A 25,089-nucleotide genomic window follows, 5' to 3' on the forward strand; every position below is an offset into this window, starting at 1 on the left:
GAAATCGAGTGCAACAACAACTGCCGGCGACAAAACACCATTTCAATTTTCTGTGTCTACAGAATGATCTTGTGCTAACTTTCATCAGGCCATAAAAGCCAGAAAAACCCTACAAGCCCTCCAGACATGCTCTGAGAGCCAAATCATGATGACTTCCAGCCCGCGAAGGTGAATCAAATTGTGAAATGAATAAATATCGTTTTCAACGTCAGCTTCCAGGAGCGGAGGGATTCTTAATACGTGGCGCCTTGGCGCTGCTTGATAGATGAACAGATGGGATTTTTATTTTTAGATCCTATTATCACAGTCCATCAGACACCCATTTAGGCAACATGTAACATAATAACACAAACAACGCGGCATCCAGACCCTCCCTGTTGCCCTGCTCTCACACGGGCCACCCCGTCCTATTGTGTCTAAATATTGAGGAGCGAAACCTCAGGTCGCCTCTGACACACAGCTTTACCTCTCGCTGGGCAAAGATGAGAGTGTTTATTTTGAGGCGGGATGAGCCTGGGTTGTCGCTGTTGTTTCTTTCACGCCCTCGGGGGGAGAAACGTGGAGAGGCGCTGAAATGGCTCGCTGACATTTACTTGCAGGTTGTACGCGAGCATTCGTGCGCGCTGCTGTTATTAAACGAGGCCAAACCCCCGTCGGCGTTTCATCGCCCTTGCGGTTGCCATACGGAAATGCCGCGCTAGGCTTTGTGCCCCGCGCCCCATTTGATTGCAGACTCGGCGCCGACTCGGGGAATCTGCCCCTTGCTCGCAGCTTGCCTGCGCATAATCATCAAGCCTTCGCTCGTAATTAGCAACATTTCCCGCTTCTGTCTCACCAAAGCGCCAACAACCGCGCGCCTCCGTCCAATTACGCGGGCAGGTGGGCATGGGAGCGCTACCAGACACGTTTAAGAGGAGCTGCATCGCCCTGTTCGCCGCCGAGGGAACAACTGCAGCTCTTCCAGCCTCCTTGGCTCCGTGCGGCTCTCCCAGTCAGTCTCCTGGAGACTGATGAGGCTTCTGCGACAAGTGTGGGAGCAGTCTGTCACCATGTGGCACGTGTCCAGCGCCATGAAATGGAGGCAAGTGCGACGATCTAAACAAACATTCAATTTCTGTTTGAGTTGTGTTACAATGACACTTCAGAGCTCGCGCAACTAAACATTAGTGGGATCACATCCAAAAACACATCTAGAAATTAAATCTAAGCCTATATGTGCTTGATCGTGCTCTTGGATATATATCATTAATATATCATTCCTGGTTCTTTTATTGCTTTTGCTCCCGTTGTTTCTAACCTACCTGCCACCTATACATGTATACTAGTGTTAAGTGAAAAATCATAAATGGTTAGAGCAAATACATATATACTCGTGACATCTATGATGCAGGAGTGCAGGAAGTGTGTTGGAAGGCACACACTGTAGGTGTGCAGGTGGTGTATGGGCATGTGGGTGGTATACAGGCATGTGGGCGATGCACGGGCATGTAGGCGGTGTAGAGGCATGTGGGCGATGTATAGGCATGTGGGCGATGTACGGGCATGTGGGCTCTGTACGGGCATGTGGGCTCTGTACGGGCATGTGGGCGCTGTACGGGCATGTGGGCGATGTAGGGGCATGTGGGCGCTGTACGGGCATGTGGGCGCTGTACAGGCATGTGGGCGATGTAGGGGCATGTGGGCGATGTAGGGGCATGTGGGCTCTGTACAGGCATGTGGGCGATGTAGGGGCATGTGGGCGATGTAGAGGCATGTGGGCGATGTAGAGGCATTTGGGAGATGTAGGGGCATGTGGGCGGTGTACGGGTATGTGGGCGATGTATGGGCGGTGTACAGGCATGTGGCGATGTACAGGCATGTGGGCGCTGTAGAGGCATGTGGGCGCTGGCATGCAGGGGACATGTGTTAATGAAAACATCTCTGCATCTGGCAGTTTGCAGCACACAGTGCTCCACTGCAGTATCAGTGCAGCGCCAAATTCCTCTACATGCTTTGGAAGGTGATGGGACCTGCAGAGCTGCTTTGACATTGTGCTCCTTACAATGGTCAGGCCCTCAGCATCCCTCCTGCAGAAGCCAAATTTAACATTGCGCTCTTCTAACGGGGGAGGAGCCTCACCAGTCCGCCGGCAGGAGCTGCTGTGACATTACGCTCGTCTAACCGGGCGGTTCGATTCCATTGTTCCTGCCCTCCAGCATTAGCTATGCCACTCAGATGAGCGAACACAAGAGGGTCACGCAAAGCAGTCCTCTCGGCGTCACCAGATCGATAGTACGCCAGCCGGCACCTGGCCCCTGCATCTGCTCAGGGTGCTGGAGAACATTAGCAGCGCCGCTGCCCATTTTTGTCCCCTACAATCGCATGTCTGACACAATCTGATCAGACAGACGTGGAGCTTGGTTCGATTTCAAATGACCTTTCCTCACAAGTGAACAATTAAAACCGACAACGGGAGAATATGAGTGGCTGTGCTTGGAATAACAGGCAGATCATTGAATGAATCGTGACTGAATGGTCTAAATGCAGTGCACAGATCAGACAGAAAGCCCAGTCACATACAGAACACCGAACAAACAGTGCGAATCCACAAATACTATATCCTCATAGAAATAGACATTATTTCTTTGAAGGTGTCTATGCATAATAACACAGGAGACAGCAGTGTTTCTCCATCTGCACTCTGCCCCATATGTCAGAATTATGTATAAGATGTTTACTCATACTTTACAATGGAATACAAAATAAGCATTTATTCTGTTTCATTTACATTTATTTATTTAGCGGACGTTTTTTCTCCGAAGCGGCTTCCAATGAACTCTGTGTAGTGTTATCAACCCACACACCTTATTCACCAAGGTCACTTACACTCTGCTAGATACACTATTTACAATTGGTCACTCATGCATACATCAGTAGAACACACACACTCTCTCTGTCACTCACACACTATGGGTGAACCTGAACAGCATGTCTTTGGACTGTGGGAGGAAACCAGAGCACCCGGAGGAAACCCATGTGGACATGGGGTCAACATGCAAACTCCACACAGACTGAGCGGGGATCGAACCCATGTCTTCTCGCACCACCCAGGCTCTGTGAGACGCCTTCATAGTGTTAACGGATTACCAAAGACTAAGAAAATCCAGCGATGGCATATGATTACATGCATTTTTATTACCGATTGCTTTCTCTCATTTGTTGTTTTAAAAGTCCGTGTCAGTGTCTGAGTGATTTTATAGTTGGTAAATCAATAACCAAGCTTCACAGATTGCAGAGTTGCTGAAAATTTAGTATTGGAAGCATCGGAGTTGAACATGGGAATAGACTATTCTAATCTCTCCTCGTCTCAGAGTGCAGACAGTGAAAAACTGCTTCTTTTGTCTGGAGTTCCTGGTGATCTGTGGCGCATGGATAGATCATGGAAAGTGTGGACTTCCTTTTCACAGACTTATATTTGGGGTTTTGCAGAAGCGGCGCACAATTTACTGGTGTATATATATGGTTGCAAAAAATTACTTTACTTACATTAATCATTTTACTTAGAGTACGGTATGGACAGCAGGTAGTGTAGTGGTCAGAGCTCAGAGGTCATTGGTTTGCATCTCACTCCTTGCTGTAGTACTTTTGAGCAAGGTACTTACTCTCAGTTGCTCCGCTAACCTTGTGCAGCTGTATAAATGGGAAAGTAATTGTAGGTAGCTTAACGTTATAAGTTGCTCTTGAGAACATTGTCAGCCGAATGAATAAATATAAATCATATTAATTGTCCGACTGTAAAGGATGACGGTCTAGTTATGGGTTACAAGGTAAAAACATCAGTTTGTATGGCTGTGAAATTGCCCATCATCTAGTTACTGAGACGTTATCTCAGTTAGCATCACATGTTCATTGTTAAATCTGTGACATGTCACACATTAGTGTGAATTCAAAGATAGTATTACTAGAGTACTAGTGCAGTTCTTTTTTTGTGTGCTTAGGTTTATTCTGCAGGACTAGTTGGCAATGGAAACTAACCAATGACCCCAGTGACCTGTACCTTAGTGTGGATAAATAGAGTGTAAAAAACAGGAACAAAGGAAATAAAAATATCTGCATTCTGGGACATCGACGTGCCAAAGATTGAGGTTATGCATCGCAATACTCATGAGTCATGGTGTGTTACGCAATCTTTTGTCTTTCAATATTAATATGGAAGCTTGTGGGTTCAAAACCTAATGGTTCTGTAATTTTTCTTCCTGTAAATTTTCCGCGGCCCAAGCGTACGATCACACCCATGGCATTTAATCGTTGCCGTCGTGGAGCACTTCGCACAGCGTGCCAGCGGCTCTGGGGACAGGGCGAGCAACAGGCCGTAACAACTGTGTGAATCGATGAATAATCGCCTCTGACAAGGTTTCTGCTTAATATCGCGGTGCGTCGTTCTTACAGCTTTTCCCGAACGTTCATTCTACGGTCACGCCGATGGCCGCTGCTCTCCCCTGCGCCGAAAGACGCACTTTTCCGTTTATTCTTATTCTTTCATACATCTTCTTCCCGCTCCTCTCATTCCAGCCTCCATTGTTAATGATTTTTTTTTGCCAAGTCCAGCACGCACACGTTGCATGTGTACGAGATGCATGTGCCTCGTTGCAGATGGTAGACTGGGTAATCGATACCAGCGCGACCGAGGCCGCAGTGTGTGGTACGGACGGGCGCAGACCGGGATTCAAGCGTGGACAGATTGGCATGCAGACATGCAGCCAGCCAGCTGGAGACAGGCCATCCCAGGCACAAAGACACTGAAAGCATGTCCACAAATCCAGTGACTGACTGAAACTGGACAAGCTGGGGGGTGGCTATGGGAGGCCGTGTGGAGAGCTCCTTTAGGTGATGAGTAGCTCAGCATCTTAAATCACAAGTACACCGACACTTACAGGAGCGGAGCAAGTACCAGCAAGTAAGTTTAGTCAAATTTATACGTTTACCACATCAGCAGCCTATTTTAGCGTTTCACGTTGACAGATTCCAGTCGTACATACGCAATTTGTGGCAGTTCCAATAATACGTGAACCCAACTGACACGATGACTCATCATCGGGGTATCAATTCCAGTGTCGTATTTGAAAAAGTATTGCGTGACGTAAGGCACGTCGTATTGACCAGCATTTGGCTTTCGCGTTGTAGGTCCAGTTGTGAAAGTCGCATTCTGCTTTTCTGAGGTGGTAACCAAAATAATGGCAGATATTTTAAAAATGTCATTAAAAGAACATGAACGTTAACAAAGAGGTGCACTTCATATTTTCATCACAGCCTCACTCGGTATGAGTCAACAGCCACGGAGGCAGCTGGCATCCTGGGAGAAATCGCTTGTGCAAATGGTAACCAGCGTAGCCGAACACCTAATACCCAACTTATCTAACAAATAAAAAGGGATACTGTGATTAATAAATGAATCACAGCGTAGTACTGTAGTAAAATACCATTTGGTCCGCAATGATGCAGTCTGACAAATCCAGTTTGTTTTTTTTCATCTTGGCACTGCAGCTGAAAAAATACACACTAAACTTAATTCCAGTCAAATCTGATTGCGTATTTCACTTTCTCTGTGTGCATTTCTGTTGTATTCAAATGAGAAGCGAAAGTGTTACCAGTTGCTCAAGGTTAAATACGAGCTGTCAGTTGCCTGTGTTCCGAACCTTTGGTTTTTATCTTTCATGGAACTCTAACTTAAAAGAAATCCTGGCATTGAACCAACTGTCATGTTGCATTGCCTCCTACTCACTATCTCCTTGTCCTGAGTGTCAGTATGAGAGTTTCGATAAGAACAAAGAACAGTAAATGTGGAGCTGCACCATTAGATCGTGTATGTATACAATCAAATATTAAAAGAGGTATTTCAGGCAGCTCAGCTGAATTGTTCCATCAAACATGACAGTCTTCGGCGTTACAACTTAATACTATTAAATCAGCTGTAAGAAGGACGGCAAGCCTGCATCTGTCTGTTTAGAACGTTTATAATGTTTACGAAGGTCACTTTTGCTAAGCAACGTAATGTTTATGTTCCCTTGCTTGGGAGGGGCTGTTAAATGTTCTGTTTTCCAGTTAACAAATGATGCTTTCAACTTTGAATTAATGCGATGGCCTCTCAGTCTTATTGCAATCTTTATTTCAATTTGACAACTTTGGGCTCTACTTCCTAACTTTTTGTTACATACCATATGTGCCTGCAGTGTAAGGTAGGGCTGTTTGCCAACCAACCAACCAACCTTTTCAACTGTTTGGCCCAAGTGGGATCACAGCAAGCCAGAGCCTTTCCTGGCAACACGGGGCATGAGGCCGAGACAGGACATACCCGGGAGGGGACACCAGTTCATCACGAGGCACCCCCAGCAGGGCTCGAACCCCAGACCCATCGCACAGCGGACGCTGGCCAAACCTGTCGCACCGCCACACCCCCCATTGTGTTTTATTTCTTTAGATACTGAATTTTATTTGAAAGAGCTTTGCAGAACAAATCTGAAAAACTGAAGACCACAAAATCACCTTACATCGCTAACAATGTTAAAGACAACGACCGGTATTTAACATGGTTTTTAATAGATTACTTTTGCTGTGCCATGAATTGCGAAGGACAACCCCGTGCGGGCTGAGCGATGACTGAGCCGGCCAGTATGTATTCGGTTTTGACCGGCTGGATCTCTACCCGCCGCACCCTTTAGAAACGTCAAAGGGAGAGCGCCCCCCACTATACTCCCTGCCAGCTTGGCCGCTTTCTTTACAAACAACGGGTCGCAAAATGTCACAGTGAGCACCTGCCTCTCTCCACTGCTACAAATGAATAATGCAGACACCTGGACTGCACAAAGTACTTATACACGAGCCAAACCAACTTAAACTCTCTCCCTGCTATGGAATGGGGCCAATTAAACTCTGGAAGGCTCACAGAACTGGAAGGTTCTGTAAAAGTTCAGGGTTGCGTCCAGCAACTTTGCTTTCACTGGCTGGGAACCTTGGGAACCTGACGTTTCCAACTTAAATATACTGTTGGAAAAAATACGATACGTATTTTTACTGTCCTTAACATCTGCATTCGTTATCCTTTCACTGAAATCAGTGCAATGGATTGTTTTAGTATGCCCAATGCTTATACTGCATAAACACTTAAATAATGCATGTAAATGTAAGAATGAAGAAATCAGGCCTGTTTTCAGAGTACGACACTACGCTCACAAAATCTTCGGTTGTTTAAGACTCCCGGATTCATACTGTTACGTCGCGGCTATTTGTCCAGCGCCACGCTCGTTGCGGCTCCGGGCTTTTACCAGTATGGAGTCGAACGTTCCCCAGCTGAACAGGAATGGGCTGCTCGCTCCGACTGGGAGACCTCGTCCCTCCATCCCAGCCTCCTTTCCTCCCAGTCTACGGGAGTCCCAGGAGGGCAAGCTGATCCCTGGCCCTCTTTAAAACTTAATGGCATCTGGGCCCGTCTTCTGACATCCACTTCTGTATTCATTAGCAGACAGATCGCAAATGATCTGATTAATATTTTATGCTAAACTGAGCAGGGGAACGTGTATGTTCCAGCCCAAGTGTTTCATGCCCCTTTAAACCCTGTTATGGACCGTCTGTCAAAGAGGTGGTGTTTAGCGGCTGTTTTCACCAAAGGTCCTTCGTCGGCCGAGGAAAGCCACGGCACGTTCGTGGTTAACGGCGCACCGCTTATTTTCCTCTGTTGTTTATCTGTTGAATCACAATGAATTACAAGTTGTTTGTGCCTAAACTTAAGACTCGCAAATGTGAAAGAATGTACTCTACAAATGCCAGCTTCTAAATTTAGTCCCATTTAAATTCTGTTTATTGCAAAGGAGCGGGTTTGAAAGGTTGGCCTCCCGGGGGAGGTGTTCCGTCAAGTTCTCCTCACAAGTCTTCGAGACCTACCCTGGCACGGGGGTGGGTTGGGGGGGGAGGGGGGGTTGTGGGGGAGTACAAGTGCTTTCTTCAGTGTTGTTTCCCATTAGCGGCCTGCTAGATGCATGATAAATGTTATCGCTGGCGCAGTCTTGCTTTTGTCTGGGTGAAATCACAAGGAATGGGCCCGAGATGCGTGCCAACAGTTATCATTCACATTATTAGCATCCATCTGCAGCATCTATCTATACCGAGAGAGTGCCATGTACAGCATGTGATGTCATTAAATGTATCGTAAAGAGGATTTGCCGCAAAGCAGATTTTCGTCCGAAACACAGTACAGTGGGGGGGCGGGCGGTGGGTGTGCATTCTGAAAATGCTGTTAATCACTCGACGACAGCAGGCAGATTGAGACTTAAATTCTGTGCAAATCTGTCACACGACGCAGTTACCGCAAAACGGCCACTTTACTGGCGGAGGTGGGGGGAATGTGCTGTGTCCCTTAAGCGATTTATAGGGTACTGATGGTTTTTAGGTGGGGATTGAGCAGCCTGGAGGCGCAATGGGCAGCTGTTCATATATCATGTGACCACCCCTCATTTCTGTCACACAGCGGCAGGACTGCTGATGAATTGCCAGTCTGCAATATTACCTGAGTAACGCTCTGCATTTCATATGGGCGTAGACGGCGACTATAAATTAAGCGGCACATTCAGCAAATATGTTGCCTTCTTCCACACCGCGAGGTACAAATCTTTTAGACTCTGCTCTTAAGCATCTCAAGGAGTCTCAGCTGACCATTTAGGAAGAATGGGACAAATAAATATAAGAAGGTTCAGAAAATACAACCAGCAGTTAATCTATTTTTGTATTTTTCAGAGAAAAAAAAAAAACTCATGAAATATTTATACCTTACAACTGTTTTTGAGGTCTACTCTGCGTGCCCTGTCTCAGAGATTCAAATCGAGATCTATCCTGTATGACAGGGATACATAATTTATGCATTTTACCACAGATGACCTTCTATTTATTTATTTCTTTCCCTGGGAGCGCACAAGACACAAGCTGAGGCCCAGCCCGAGCAGTTTCAGTGGCTCTGTCTTTGTTAGGCATTGACAGCCCTGAGCTGGAGGGATAGACTGACCTGATAACGTGAATGACGATCGCTCTTGGCACGCTTAACCCTTCAACTCTTCCTACTGGGGGTGGATAAAATGAAGCATCTAAATCACAAATACAAAGACAGCTGCAAAGGTAAGTCGCATGAGGTTGATTACCAATTGGCAACGTGTGTCAGCTATAAAAGAGGTATGACAATTGACAGTTCGACATGTGAGTTTTCACACCAACATGAGGCAACTAAGTGTTCTAAATACGTTGACTGTCAATGCCCTAACTGCAAGTACATTGGTCAGGAAAAACTCCAAAATTAATATATCAAGAGGAACAGTCTCAAAATAATGAGAGCATCTCCCACACATGGACAAGCTGCATCACAAAGAGGAAGAGTGGACGTAAGTCAGAGGTCAGCGACAGGGATAGACAAGCACTTAACAGGATGATTGCTGAATGCCGCAAAAGTACAGCCTCAAAAATGACCACAGATTGGAATCAGCGCCTCGGTGACCAAGTCACAACAAAATCTGTATGTAATGAAGACTGGAATTTATGGTAGGGCTGCCATTCCAAAACCACTTGCATTCAAGACCAGCGTGTAATCTGCTGTAAGGAGAACAAAACCTGGACCCTCGAGCAATGGTAAATATAATATTAGTAAAATTACTTAACGAATAACTAATACGATCGATTATGGTCATTAATATGGTCGTATTTACCCTGCTTCCGGGCAGGTTTCAACAAAGCCAAAGGTTGCTTTCAACCCACAATGTCTGTTGCCAACTATTGAAAATGGTGGGGGTCTGTAATGGTATGGGCACCATCTCGTGGAAGTCATGAGACGATTGCTCTGCATGGTCATGTAACAGCCAAGGAACAGGAGGCCATTTCACAGAACCAGATGTCCCCTCTGACGCAAGCACTGCTCCCTCATGATGTTCCCATTTTCCAGGATGATAATGTTCCCATACAGACTGATAAACAAATTCCGCACCTTCCATGACCTCCCCACTCACCAGATCTAAACATCACTGAACCTTTAAAGGAAGTTCTTGAACGCACAGTGTTCGGTACAGTTCCGCCTTCTTTATCTGTCAAAGAACATGAAGCTTTTCTTCTTGAAGGACGGTGCAATATCAAAACAACATGCAGTTCAAGACTTGTATGACAGCATTCCAAGAAGGACTGGAACTGTTCTGAAGGCAAAGGGTGGCCCTACTTGTTTATTCCCTAATATTGGTATATTTTTTGCTTCCCTTATTTTGTCCTCCCTCTATATGTCTGTGTTTACAAGAGCATGCCAGAAATCTGAGTGGGAAGGTGTGTGGGAGCTGCCCTTCTTTTAACCCAGGAACAGGGTGTCATGTGGCCATCGTTGAGCTGTTTATACGGAGAATGATTCCCTCTTCAGAGCCTCATGTTTCTTGTGTAAAGCCTTCATAAGGCGGGCAGTAGTGAACAAGTACGAGCCATGAAGGGAAAGAGAATGCTGAAGGAAGGCAGATTGTGCACTGCTGAGAGGAGAAATTGCTCTGAACAAAACAGCAGGTGAGACCTTAGCCAAAATAATACAGACAAGGATCCAAAGCTTCATGCTCGTCCTGCACGCTTTCCTTCAGCAGCTCTGCCGTTCCAGCAGTGTGCGGGAAGTCTCAGCCCTAAGCCTTCCAGAGTTCAGCGGTCCCGTTTTTGCTGTGGGCAGATTTATGATGAACCGCAGTGGACTTTTATGACAAATGGCAGCGTACAGCACGCACACTTGCTGCGAGTGGCCACTGGCAGGTTGGCATTGACTTTGCGGTAGGGTTGACGAAACACACTTCCTCCCCTTCCTTGACACGCTGTGGGTGTGTGGAGCATGACTGACCACCAGAGGGCCTGCTGTTTGATGCCATGGCTGCCTTCCTTGCAGCATGCAAACATCTGAGAGAGGCTGGTGATTAGAGGCCTTGGCTCTGGACTCAATGAGTATTTGAATAGCTGGGTATTTAAATGACTGCTTAAAAAGCCACCCTCCCCTGTAGCGATCCTTCCGTTTCTCCAGTGTCACCTGTTCTCTCTGGCTTTTTCTGCTGCGTGTCCCTCCCTGATCGCACTCACGTTTCCATCCCTTGTGCTCTGGGTGTTCCCCGCGTTTCCTACGTCTGTGTCTGATTTAATGTCGTACAGCTCCACCTGTCCCACGACTCTACCTGTTCTCACTGCGTTCATTCCTTCGGCACTTGCTGGTTGTATGCGGTGAAGCTCTAGTGGTGGTATTATGTCTAGGGAACAGAGCTCGCTGACTGTATGCAGAACATCAAACACCTGGGAACGAGTAGTCGGACCCACAGCAGACCGAGTGTCACGATAGGGTACTTTATCACTCATGGCTAAAATATTGTGAGACTAATTGCTGGTGGCCGACACTAGAGCGCTACAGTGCGCTCTCCGTTACTGAGCAGCAGAGTAAGGACAGCGGTATTACCACATTATACATGATGCTTCCCACTCTGTACTTCTGTCCATTCCTGTTAATACCTTCCCACTGCTGTGTGCCATGGGGTTAGGGCAGTTTCCAAAGGAAGAGCAGAACAGAGCCATAAAGAACCTTTTATTTTTAAGAATCAACACAAAAATAGGGTACAGTCCTGCGGTACACTGGGGAGTGTCAGGTTTGGGGCAGAACAGGATGGATTTGTGGATTTTGTTAAAAACATAAAACAGTCCAGATGTGTAATCTGTCCATTTAAATCCTACGGCCGCCCCTGATCCTTGTCTCTGGGACAGGTGTGGCCGGTAACTGAGGAGGTGAGTGTTGCCCGTGCCCTCGGGTGTCACAAGGCCCTTTGCCAAAGGCACAGGAAGAAACCAGAACAGAAAACAGTGGGTGTTTCGTCCGCGTTTCCCGGGGAGAAGCTCCAAGGCTCTCTGCTTCTGTCCCTCCTTTAGTGTAACGGGTTATACATCAGGGGGTGCGGTGGCACAGTGGGTTGGACTGGGTCCTGCTCTCTGGTGGGTCTGGGGTTTGAGTCCTGCTTGGGGTTCCTTGCGATGGACTGACATCCCATCCTGGGTGTGTCCCCTCCCCCTCCGGCCTTATGCCCTGTGTTGCCAAGTTAGGCTCTGGTTCACCATGACCTGGCTTGAGACAAGCAGCTTCAGCCTGTGTGTTGTGGTTATCAAGCATGTTATTCACATTGCTCACACATACTGTATGTTCTTCACATTCAGGACAAGGTTTTTTTTCCTTGATATGAAGAAAAGTGATAATGTGTCATCAGTAGATTATTATTATACTATTAAATACTGCAGTATACATTGACCTTCCTGTCTGTAAAGCTGTGACTATACTGAGGCCAACCAATATCCCCAGGAATAAATTAGAGGTATCGATTAGGTCTGTTGTCATAAAATCAAAACCATTTACTGCGGATTCAGCATTCATTGCAGAATTACATGAATAGAAATGATAGCCTTAAATCCATTATCTAGCAGGACGCAAATGAAAGCAATCAGTCACCACACAATGTCAGATAATCAAGCCGTGGTTAATCTAATCTCTCTGTAAAATCTACACTGTTTTTCCCGTTCAGTAAAGTGTCCCGCTTTCATTTTTATGTTCAAGGTTTACACTGTGCTCTACTCCAGCGTAACCGATTCACTGGGCATACCGAGGCTGTTATTTTCTCTTAACAGTAACAGCTCACAGTGAAAGCATTACCTCCATCTATAACAGTGACACATGCAGATTCCGCTGTGTTCAGCAGAAAAGGAAGGAAGGAATGTTAAAGGAACACGAGGCCATTTACATGGAGTTGGAACAGGGTTGACGGGGGAAAAAAAAAAAAACTTCTGAGTCCTTAAATCCAGCAAGTAGGAGAGATGTCCTCAGATGCCTAGTAAATATAAATTACACACCGGAGTGCTCTCGCTACCAGACCTTCCCTACTGGATCCAGTTAAGTTAATTAGGGGGGACTAGAGGAAAGGAGCACTTCCTTGCAACCGCCTCTTCTCAACAGTGATGAAAAATGCCTAATATTCTATTTTACTTTATAAGAAAGCTATTACAGTTTGATTACATGTGTGTAGGAATGTGTGGTGGGGAAACCATAACAATGGAAATGACACAGCTTTTGTTCAGGGTTGATCAGTCATACAGCTCCGTGGGTTCATGAATTACAGCGCTACGGTGTGCTGCCATAACCTATATATTTGTTTATTGTAGCAAACTGACAACAGCAGCAGCGTGACATCATGTGGTCCTATGAGGCAGGAGATCACTGTTAGGATGCATGCAGGAGATGAACTCATCTATCTGGTTCTGTGTACTCGCTGCACCCCCTCCCCCTGTGCTTCCTAATCTCCTTCTGGTCCATGCAGTAGTGATGGACGTGTGGTCTGTTGTCTGGTCATCGGGGGCAGCTGCACCATCCTGTGCTGTGGATCGCACTGCATTGTGGGACCCGAGCTCCATATCTCATTTACAGTGGAGAGCGCTGAGCTAAACATTGCTGTCGTTGGAGGCAGCTGTGGACTTCAGGGCTCATCGACCGGTCTGCAGGTATTGACTATTGCTTATCACGATCAGGTGGATCCCAGAAGGCATAGCATATCTTTTTTTACTCAGATTTTGCATTCATTGACTTTGTTTTCCTTTTTGTCTCCTCTATCATTTCAGAGTCCTCCCGTTGGCACAGAGAGCTGATGATAGGCCAGGGTAGTCGGCAGCGCTCAACTGCAGCTCAACAAGGAGACGGAAGCCAACACCCAACACCCCACTGGAGCTTGGAAGAAACCATTTTTACTCACACTACAAAACAAAGACTGTATGTAACGTTTGTCCACCTTACCAAAGCGCTTGACACTGTGGGCAGAAAAGGCCTGTGGCAAATTATGGAACGACTAGAATGTCCTCCAAAATTCCTCAACATGATTATCAAGCTACATGAAGGCCAGCGTGGCCAAGTCAGACGCAGCAAAGACCTCTCAGAGCCCTTCCCAATAAGCGACGGTGTAAAGCAAGGCTGCGTCCTCACGCCGACCCTCTTCGCAGTCTTCTTCAGCATGATGCTCCAAAGGGCCACAGTAGACCTTGATGACGAGGATGATGTCTATATCCGATACCGCACCGATGGCAGCCTGTTGAACTTGAGGCGGCTAAAGGCCCACACCAAGACAGTGGAGCATCTTATCCGAGAACTACTCTTTGCCAACGATGCTGCCCTTGTTTCCCACATGGTGACAGCTCTGCAGCCTATAACATTCTGTTTTGCAGAGGCTGCCGAGCTATTTGGGCTAGAAGTCAGCTTGAAGACGACAAAAGTTCTCCACCAGTCTTCACCTCCGGAAGACTACCACCCTCCCCATATCACCATAGGCGAATCAGAGCTGAAGACAGTCCACCGGTTCGGCTACCTGGGGTGCATCATCTCCTCGGATGCCAAGGTCAACAAAGACACCGACAACAGACTGGCAAAGGTAAACAGTGCATTGGGCAAACTGTACAGAAGTGTCTGGAACAACAAACATCTGAAAAAATGCACAAGGATCAGTGTGTACGGAGCCATTGTATTGACCACTCGACTCTATAGCTCCGAGTCGTGGGTCACCTACCGTCACCACCTGCGACTCTTTGAGCGCTTCCATCAGCGTTGCCTCCACACCATCCTCAGCATCTACTGGAATAACTTCATCACCAACACTGAAGTCCTCAAACAGGCAGAGGTCACCCAGCATAGAGGCCATGCTGATGAAGATGCAGCTGTGTTGGGCAGAGCACATCTCCAGGATGGAGGATCATCGCCTGCCCAAGATTGTGCTGCATGGCGAACTCACCACTGGCCACCGCAACAGAGAGGCACTGAAGAAGAGGTGCAAGGACTCTCTGGAGAAATCCCTTGATGGCTGTTACATTGATCACTGCCAGTGGTCTGCTCTAGCCTTTGATCGTGAGGCCTGGAGACAAACCATTCACCAGGCTGTCTCCTCCTTCGAGAACGCACGTAGGCGGGTCTTGAGGACAAACGGAGATGGAGGAAGAAATGTGACACTGCAGCACCAAACCCAGAACAGACGTCCCCATGCGGCCGCTGCTGCCGGACCTGCCTGTTCCGCATTGGCCTCGTCAGCCACCAGTGAGCTTACAGCAGACGTTGGCAGTCCCCTTTCTAAATCTTTGTTTGCGAAGCCAAACCATGGTAGTGATGACTGTTGTTCATTTCTATATTTTGTTCACTTTAAACACAGCATTTGTAATTAATTTGTTGCATGATATTCTCATAATTCCCGTAAGTGAAATAACATAGGTATCTCACTCAGAGTAATAGGAGAGGCTCTCCTCTTAATACATATGACAAATACTGTAAACCTTTCTCATGTAAATTTTGACTAAGGTGCAAGATTATTTCAAGAACTTGTGTGAAAGTATTGAGTGATTCTGTGAATTGCATTAATCAAATGCAACATCCCAGTGTATTAGTGTTATCTGAGCTCTCAAAAGACTGATTAACCTTCTCCCATCGGTGGAATTTAAATGCACTTTTTAATGTTTATCAAGTGAGTCATTATCATGCAAATTGACATAATGACATAATTGGCATAGTGCATTAATTGATTTGACATATAATACATGCAACAGCGTGTTACTTGGACCCTTCAGGATTTTGACAGATTACTGTGCAGGTGATTGGTAGCACCGCATTATTTTATGCATACCTGGGAAAGTCTGGATTTTAATTGCTTTGTCCAGCAAGAACAATGACAATGAAGACCGACGTGCGTCACAGAGCTCGCCGGTAATTATACCCTTAAACCAGCCATTTTTTTAAACTCATTTGCGGAGATTGTGTTTGTGGCCGTGCTCTCAGCTTGCAAAAATGTGCATCGCTTCCAGAAAGGTCGCTGTATTCACTGTTCATTCATTTTTAAGTGGCCAAGCAAGAAAGAGCAACGTGAGCAGAGACAACTGTGTCTGCTTTAACAAGTGCTTTTATTCTTGAGTCAATTCATTGCTCTGATTCTCCCTTATTGACTATGTTACAGCGCTTAGAGTGTACATAAGATCATATTTTTCCCGACTGAATATTCTGAGAGATAAGGGAAATACGGTGTACACAAAGCTTTGTGGACTCACCGAAATGGTAGATCTGTCTGATTCAACGCCGGTGTTTTCCTAGGGCTTGTAACGTGCGGTACCGCACAGGTACTACGCGTAGGCTTTACCTTAGGAATTGAAAGGTCCTCGATAAGGTTCCGCTGTGTGTCAATGAGTCGCACTGTCGTCAGCCTCCGCTGTGCCTCCGTGCGCGTTCACGTTCTACACGTGCCTGTTTCGGCCTCCTCGGGGTGCTCTGCGTTGCTGCGGTATTCCAGAAAGTTCTCCCGTGCTTTGATGACCTGTACCGTGTGCCCTGTGCTTTCCGTCAGTGGCTCTGCAACACTGCTACCGTGGTGCACTAAGAGATTAGCGGGAGTGAATGAATCAAACTTCTGGCTTTGACCTTGTTAGTCCATACGCATCCTTCCCTGTTACATCCCTGACAGATGTGCGCGGTGACCCCCTGACAGCCACCTGGAGCTTCAGCCAGAGGAGGCCTTTGTAACAGCTTGGGGTTTACACGAGGAAGCTGGTGCACACAGAGAGAAGGCAAACCTGAAGACTTCAATGAGCAACGTGAGCCTCGGTGTGTGTTTTGTACAACGTGTGCTGTACTCGGTGGCTCAGGTAAGCGCTCTGCCGGTCATGAAATGTTCACGTTATTTAAATGGTCACAAAAACGCAGTGCTGTGAAGATGGGGGACCATATCCTATGAACGTGAGCGTTCATATGCGGGAAAGTGATCTCGCAGTCGTCTTTCTCGCAGTGTGCGCATTATTAACCGAAACACCATGGCGCTCCTCAACAGGCGCCTTATCAGGCTCGCTCCTTTGCCCCTGCACCGCGCGGCCCCCCCCTCCACGGCTCCTTAGCCGGCCTCGTGACGCCGAGCCCACGCAACCGGGCCCCGCATGGGCCTGTTATGTAAATGGTCAGTTTGTTTGCGATCGGGTTGAATAATTCATGAGGCCCGCGCAATCCGCCGTAAGCTGCTTTGTCGCCCACAGCTGTGCGCGGCGCACGCGGAGCCTGGCGAGGTCCGGCCGAGGCCCAGGCCTCACAGGCGATAATGCGGACGGTGAGCAAACCGGCAAACATTCTCTTCTCTTCTGGCACACAACCAAGCCCCTCCGTTCGGCTCTTAAGCGCAAATGTCTCAGAGACTTTGGGTTTTACGATCTCCTTGTTCTGTCAAATAGAGATAATTGTATTATCTGGCAGTTCATTAAAAACCTAAAAAAAGAGAACTTTTTTGCAGAAGGCCTACAGCATAATGTTGCTGGAACGATAACCATCTAATATCCAGAGCAAAAAGAATATTGTGGCTCAAGCGAAGACTGCAGGTGAATATTTCAGCCTCCAGCTCCAGCCAATATGTGCTTTTAGAAGTCAGCAATTTCTCGTTATTGGCATCTTTGGTCTGTCGGTTTGCTCTGTGGGAAGCAAATACCACTGGGAAAGCATATGCTCACTCTTTGTGATACATACTTGGAAATACATGTGTAAATGTGGTTTTCGTTGAGCGCGCTGGGCAGCCGTTGTGCTCAACAGGTTTGCTTGTCTGGAATGAGTGCCCTTGACAGTGAGGCATGTTGTGTTTAGATGGCACTCGCTGGTCTGGATGGGGTCCAGATGTTGGCTTCGCTTGGCTAAATGCGGCTCCGGTCCTGCCCGGGTGCTGCCGCGTCCCTCCCTTTTGTCCGTACGCGGGTTGACGTGCCGGGCAGCCTCGAATCAACATGGAAACGGCCTTCCTCCTGCAGTCTGTATTCCCCCACAAGGCTGTTTCGCTGACACTTGACATGCATGTAGAACTGGGCGCTGATGGGCTCTTGAGCATCTCAGGCAATAAATGGCATCTTCCGAGCACAGGCACCGTGCTCTCTTCTGCAGACTGTGAGTCAGACTTCTGCAGTGGCAGAATGCAACCGTGCCGTTCTGCTGTTGTGACCGCGCAGGGGGGTGTCCTGCATGAGCGCCACCCACAGACGAGTCAGGCGCCTGCAGGCTGCCACCTGGCAGTGGCTCCCCTGCAGTGCACTTGCCCCGGGACCGGCACTGGGCTTGGCAGGGAGTGTTTCGGGGGACAGCGGGTGGCGGGAGGATCTTTCAGAGGACGCTGGGCGGTGGGGGGAGTTTCATGGAACAGCAGGTGGCAGTTGGGTTTCGGAGGGCAGCGGGCAGCCGAGGGAGGTTTGGGAACAGGGGGCAGCGGAAGGAGTTGCTGACCTGTACAAACTTAAGAGTCACGGCAAAAAAAAATGAAAGCTTACACCTGTGTGTTTTCATTCCGCTGATGGAAATGTAATTTACATAAACAATTTTATAGGGCAGTTTTAGATTTATTGCTGGTTTTAATATAATTTTCTGTAAAACCAGGTTTGGTGTTGTCCACACACCTTATCACAGAATGTTTCATCGGAGTATTCGATTGAAATGTGAACATATGGTGTTTTAAAGTGTTTTTCAAATTTTTGTGTTGTGCGGCTAAGCAGGTGGTGTAGTGGTCTGTGCGGCTGGCTTGATGGTTCTAGGTTCAAATCCCACTTCTTGCTGTAGTACCTATGAGCAAGGTACTTTCTCTGAACTGCCCCATAGCCATAAATGCGTGCATCGTTGCAAATGGTTTAACGTTGCCACTTTGGAGAAAAACGTCAGCCAAAAAAGTCGATGCGTTCAAATACAGATCTGTAAACTGTGCAATATGAGAGCGGAGGCCTTCTGAAGAGATGCGGTCTGAATAATAGGCACCACCTCAGCATGGTTACATTCATTTCACTGCTCTCTTTTTCCCCGGGTGAACCTGACCACCGGCCCTCTGTGTTCTCAGCGCCAGGCCGGAGAGTGATATCTTTTCGCCAGTCATCCATGTTGGCTCTTCTTCTGAGGCACAGAGGGGTGGCGTAATATATATGCTAATATCGTTTGTATCTGCAGATGAGGATGATTATATCTGGATGAGTCAGAGGTAAAATGGGCTGGGGAACATCCGATAAACCCTGACGCAGCTGTTTCTCTGCAGGAATTCTGTCACGGCCGCTGCTCGCTGCCCTCCCCTCATGCCCGTACCTGACTTGTTCCCCTCGCCCCTCCCCGCTTCACCCCCGACTCCCTCCGGCTAACTCGCCCGGGACCTTCGCACACCTGTCTTCCACTTGCGCACACAACACAAACAAGGTAGGGTGTTGACCGCTTTATAATGCTCTGTTTGCACAGGATTCTGAGTATTGTCTCGCTTAGCATGAGCAGGTGGTTTTCCTTCTGGTATAAATGCAGTAGAGCAGCTAGTCTCGCTCGTGGCGCGGATCTACAGCAAGGCCGACAAAACCGTACCGGCTGGGAGAAGGTCAACCTCACGATGAATTGCAGCACTCTATCAGGTGAATACCGCTTGATTATCTCCGCTTTCCATGTGGCGCTGAAGTGTCGTGTATGGATAGCTTAGGAGCCTCAAACAAATCGAGCGTCGTCCGTCGGAGCCTTTAAAGGTAACCAGAGCATCTGTGTCATGGCTGTTTCCTCAGCAACAGGCTTGAGAGGATAAAATTCTTTGGTGACTCAACGCAGGACTCCGAGGCTGGACTAGCGATATTCACGAATCCGCAGGAGACACTAAGCCATTATGTTGTTTCGTAATTTGCCCAAGACAGATGTTTCGATGATGGATTAGCTAACCGCTGCCACCACAGCCGACTTGGGAGAAGCAACAAAGTAGCTGATGTCTGTGTCTTTGTCTTGAGTGCCAGTATTATTCTCCATATTGCCGGCAGAGAGTGTTTTTGAGGAAACAGCCCACCACAGTTGTTACTGAAAGCGCCGGCAGTGGAAAATGCTTCACCCTCTCTACTGGAGGTGATACTGCAGGACAGGTCAGCACTCCTAAATCCTGACCCTTCCAAGTTCAAAGTACATTTTTGTGATGCTTTTTCTCCAAAGTGACTTACAATATTAGTCTATTTACAATTTTTTACCCATTTATGGAGCTGGGTGATGTTACTTGACCAATTTAGGGTCACTAGCTTACTCAAGGGTATTACAGCCAGAGGAGGATTGAACCTGCAACTGTTAGATCAAAAGGCAGTAGCTCTAAGCACTACACTACCAGCTGTCTGTTCTTCAAGCTAGGTGTTGTGTGTGTATAACAGAGCAGAGCAGCTACCCTACACTCATGCATCTATCAGTAAAGTAGAGCAATTAAACACACAGCAAGACATGAGAGTCACCAACTCATATGTCCCTGGACTGATGGAGGAGGAATCCCCACATGAACAAGGGGAGAACACACAAATTACATTTATCCATCATCTTTCTCTAAAGTGGTTTACAATGTAACATTTATTCACCCATTTATACAGTTGGATTATTTTACTAGAGTATTTTTTTTGATAACTACCTTGCTCAAGGGTACTATAACCAAGATTCAAACCTGCAATTTCTAGGTCTAAATGTAACAGTTCTAACCACTATGCTAAGCTGCACCTTAATCGCTGAAACTAATAATGATGTATTTAAGAAGAGTTCCAGTTTTACAACTAATAACTTTTTAAAACGCAAGCTATTTAGATGTTAGTAGAATACAAAGAGCAATTCCTGCTGCAGCACTCTTTATGTTAAACTGCTAAAATAGGAATTATTCATTAACTCAATTGCAGAACAATTTTAGACAAACTGTGAAACAACTTTCATAATTCTAGTTTATATAGACAAAGACAGCTGACAATAAGGGGTTTTATTATCTATGCATTGAGGTCACGGTGTAGAGACAATTGTTTGAAAGGAGGGAAAGTAATGCGAAATGAAATGCTAAACTAAAGGTGAAAAATTGAAACGTAGCAAAAAGAGGGTTATTAGAAGTGTAATGGAGTAAAAATACATTGCTTTACAAATCTCCTTGAGTAAAAGTAAAAAGTATCAATTCCAGAAATTACTGCGAAATGCACAATTTTTCCAGAAATTTAACTAAGCAGAGTAATGAGTTACATTCACTTCATTACTACCAACGTCTGGTTCCTGTGTAACCCCATCATAGCCTGCAGATAAAAACCCTGGTGATTAAATACTGGCCGTCTGCACAGATTCATAGCCAGATATGTGACAACCAGTTTGTTACAGCAAGGAGGAATTTTCTCACAGCTCCAATAGCCTTGTCTTTCCAGGGTTTCCAGGTCACTCATTATAGTGCTTGAAGACGGCTATTACAACCGTCTTCTGCAGTCCGTGTTTGAGCTTGTCCATGGGGTTTTTCTAACACATTTACCTTAATTCTTAAAAGTGTGAATTAACCATTCAAAGCCTGTTTTTCCAGAGCAGTTATCAATTCCGTGACAGAATTCAGTCCTTGCTTTCATTTCATTCCCAATGTTTAATTTCAGTATCCAGAGTCCATGAGAATTTAATTTAAAACATGAAAGATGTGTTAAGAGCACACACACACATTTGGTGAAACCGCTTGTCCCAAGCAGGGTCGCGGCAAGCCAGAGCCTAACCCAACAACACAGGGCACAAGGCTGGAGGGGAAGGGGACACACCCAGGACGGGACGCCAGTCCATCGCAAGGCACCCCAAGCGGGGCTTGAACCACGGACCCACCAAAGAGCAGGCCCGGGTTCAACCTGCTGTACCACCACACCCCCTTGCAAAAGCATATTTATTCATTTATATTACATTTACATTTATTCATTTAGCAGACGCTTTTGTCCAAAGCGACATACATCTCAGCAAAAGTACAATTTCTGCATTACATTGAGAGCAGGAGACATAGCTGCAGACATGAAAGTCTCAAGAAAACCTAATTTGTTCCCTATCACTTGCTACACCGCGGTGCGAAATGATAGTATACAATATCATTAGCTAGTGTGAAATGATATTGTGTTAAGAGCACAATGAAGGTCAAATGCGAATGTAAGAAAGCTCTAGTAAACAGATATATATTATACAGAATATATAAATTAATAACAGTAGCTGAAACTGAAAAGGGGTTAAGTGTCATCATACTGAATGTTATTTGTAGCAGCGACTCACATGGTATTAGGGTAAGGGAGGGGACAAGAGAATGATTATCGTTGGGTTTCTAACATGGGAAGAACAGACAAACTCTACAGGATTTGAACCTATGTCTGGACACACAGCTCAGAAGTTGCGAGGCACGAACTTCGCCCACTGCATCACCATGCTACTTTCCAAAATGCAGTCTATAGCAATTTTTTTTTTAAAAAAATCCACATATTTACATTTATTCATTTAGCAGACGCCTTCCTCCAAAGCGACGTACATCTCAGAGAATTCACAATTTGTACATTACATCAGGAGAAAGAGGCATAGTTGCAGACATGTGATTCTTAAGTGAGCCTAGTTTTTTTCCTTCCACTTTATGCACCGATGTTCATCGCTCAAGTAGGTGCACGAAACTCAGAATAGACGATTTCTGATCGCCTCCCTACACTTTTTTTTTTTAAAACAACGTACACAGCCATTCATATGCAATACAGGAGTAGCAGTGTGTAAAGGCTTATCTGGGCATGATCATGAAGTTACGGTGCATGAACATTTACACCTTACACGAGCTTGAGAACATCCATGCATCCGCCCGTTTTCAGTAACCACCGATCCTCGTCGGGGTCGCAGCAAGGGAACAAACAAATAAATAAGTAAATGAATAAATGAAAAATATATGTATTTGTTCCATGTGTGTTGATTATCCACTGCATCTCCTCTGGCTTTCGAAGCTCAGAACGCAGGCGATGCGGTTAGACTTGAGCCAAACGCCGCCCCTTCCGTTTGAGCCCTATGGTCCACCTCGCTCATATCTCCAAAGTGTACCTTCAGAGAGCTTCTGCCTGAATGAGCAACAGGATGCAGAGCTGGAGTGAGTCAGTCCTCCAACACACAAGGCGCAATCATGCTGTTCCCTGGGGAACACTGGCGCCCCTTAGGGAGACAAATAAACAGCACAGCCTCCTGTCCAGGATGATGTATCCGAGCCGCGATTGGTTTCGATGCTGATGGAGATGGCGAAAGCTCCTGTGTGATGGCCATATGGCGTGTCTTGTGGGGAACCGTCGACTCCCGTCCTCCAGATCCTGCTCCGCAGAAGGCAGGAGGAAGGAAGCGGAGAAGTAAGTGAGAAGGAGGTGTTGAATGGTAGGGAGAGCAAGAGCTCCAAGCGACTATTCACTGCGAACCACTTTGCCCACCTGCAGCTGTTACTGCGAAAGGAAAGAAACAAAACCTTTTTTTTTTGGCTCTTTTTCAGTGGTAACCCTGTGCGTGAAACACATGCATTACCGACAACCGCTCAAAACAGGGACATGGTGTTACTTTTCAATACGTTGCCCTCTGCATATTGAGAGCGAGTATTACACAAAGAAGCTATTTTGGTGTTTATTTTCGCACTCTAGTCTGTCCTCTCCACAGAGCTCCCAAAACCTCACAGTTCCTCAAGCCCAGACAGCTCATTTCCACTTTAGCACCGTTGCCTGGGCAAAATGCGCTCCTTATCGCCGAGCCTGTCGGACGGGTATGGATCAATCCTCCATGGATTTTCTTTAACGCTCTGATTCTAGGCTCTCTCAGCAACAAGCGTGTGTTTGAATGGGGTCCTGATGAGCTGCCAGTGGCTGCACTCAGCTCAGCCTCCTACCCCCTCCGCAGGCTCTCCTCCCTCCGTTTCCCCAGCTGTAGGACGACATGGGAAACACCCGGGCACCAAAGTAGCTGCAAACAGCAAACATATGCAGATTATTCTAAAATGCACTATGGTAAATATTTTATACCGTGCCGGTCAAAGTGATGACTAAGAGGAAATCCGTGCACTTGCAAAAATAAAAAATAAATACATTATTAGATTTTATGCTGAAAATTAGGAGTTACCAAAAAATTTTTTTTGATCGCCGTTTTTATTGGTGCTTTTTACACACCGCACCTGAGCGCGTCTATGTTTAGCCTTGTCTTACATTTACACTTGCCTGTGATGCTTTGGACATCGTCATTAGACTTTTTATTGTTCTTTGTGAATGTTATTATAATTATCGGCAACATTGCCCGCCTGGTGAACAATATCATGCAGAAACGGGAATGAAATGTGTGCGACGGTTGAAAGCTTTGGCAGGAACAATGAGTCATTGGCAAATTGTCACAGAAGAAATTTACTCAGAGATGTTTGCCAGCTGGTACCATAATCAGCCCTTGATTTGATTTATGAACACAGTGACACCAACTGCCACACAGCAATGCTGCTACTTATTAAAATAATCATTTCTGTGTTGATTAGCATGTGTTTCACTGGGTTGTCAACAACAGCTCAACTTTGGTCAAACTTTGAGTCATGTGTGTTTGTTTTAATTTGTCTTGCCATCATTTCAGTTAGTATATTAAAAGATAACTCGTGTATTTCCCTGGGTGTTCCGGAAAGGTAGTGCAGTGCTTAAGGGTGTGTGCTTTTAACCGGAAGGTGGTGGGCTCAAATCCCATGAGAGAACCTTCTGTTATCCCTTTAAAGTAGAATAGGTGTCTGTTCTTTTGGAAAAAAGGACACGGAGACAAATGGGTGAGGATGGTTTATGTTGGGGGGGCGTGGTGGTGCAGTGGGTTGGACCGGGTCCTGCTCTCCGGTGGGTCTGGGGTTCGAGTCCCGCTTGGGGTGCCTTGTGACGGACTGGCGTCCCGTCCTGGGTGTGTCCCCCCCTCCTCCAACCTTGCGTCCTGTGTTTCCGGGCTAGGCTCCGGCTCCCCACGACCTCTGTATGGGACAGTGTGTGTGTGGTTTATGGTGTCACCTGGAGACAAAGGAACAGGCCAGATGTAGGGGGTCACCTGGCGGCAAAGGGGCGCACGGGGCGGACGGATGAGCCGAGTACAGAGAGAGGATTCCAGCGCCCTGCTGTTGGCATGGCAAAAAGATTCTCGCTAATGCAAAGGTTTTTTGATGTTGAGCTGTGGTTCGGATACTCTCTCTCCGCACGGAAGGCTTTCATAATAGCTGAGTATATCTGATTTCCGATCACCAA

General features: G+C 46.6%; 1 protein-coding gene across 2 annotated transcripts; it reads left to right on the forward strand.

Annotated features, from left to right (window-relative positions):
- Nucleotides 1–681: 681 nt before the first annotated feature.
- Nucleotides 682–20,169, forward strand: LOC108920297 (uncharacterized). Of its 2 annotated transcripts, XR_003797195.1 has the most exons (4): nucleotides 682–1,081; nucleotides 13,666–15,121; nucleotides 16,530–19,261; nucleotides 19,361–20,169. XR_003797195.1 is itself a non-coding variant. In XM_018728928.2 (2 exons), the coding sequence occupies exon 2, from the start codon at nucleotides 13,692–13,694 to the stop codon at nucleotides 14,886–14,888; it is 1,197 nt and encodes a 398-aa protein (XP_018584444.2). In that variant the 5' UTR covers nucleotides 682–1,081; nucleotides 13,666–13,691; the 3' UTR covers nucleotides 14,889–15,267. The 2 variants fall into 2 exon arrangements, 1 of the variants encoding a protein (XP_018584444.2); XM_018728928.2 differs by lacking the exons at nucleotides 16,530–19,261; nucleotides 19,361–20,169 and having other exon boundaries at nucleotides 13,666–15,267.
- Nucleotides 20,170–25,089: the final 4,920 nt, after the last annotated feature.

This window comes from Scleropages formosus, chromosome 21, assembly GCF_900964775.1.
Source record: "Scleropages formosus chromosome 21, fSclFor1.1, whole genome shotgun sequence".
Taxonomy (NCBI): Eukaryota; Metazoa; Chordata; class Actinopteri; order Osteoglossiformes; family Osteoglossidae; genus Scleropages; species Scleropages formosus.

Excerpts from the sequence above, each read along its gene's own strand:
- LOC108920297 (XM_018728928.2), top strand. The coding sequence starts at position 13,692 with ATGATAGGCCAGGGTAGTCGGCAGCGCTCAACTGCAGCTCAACAAGGA.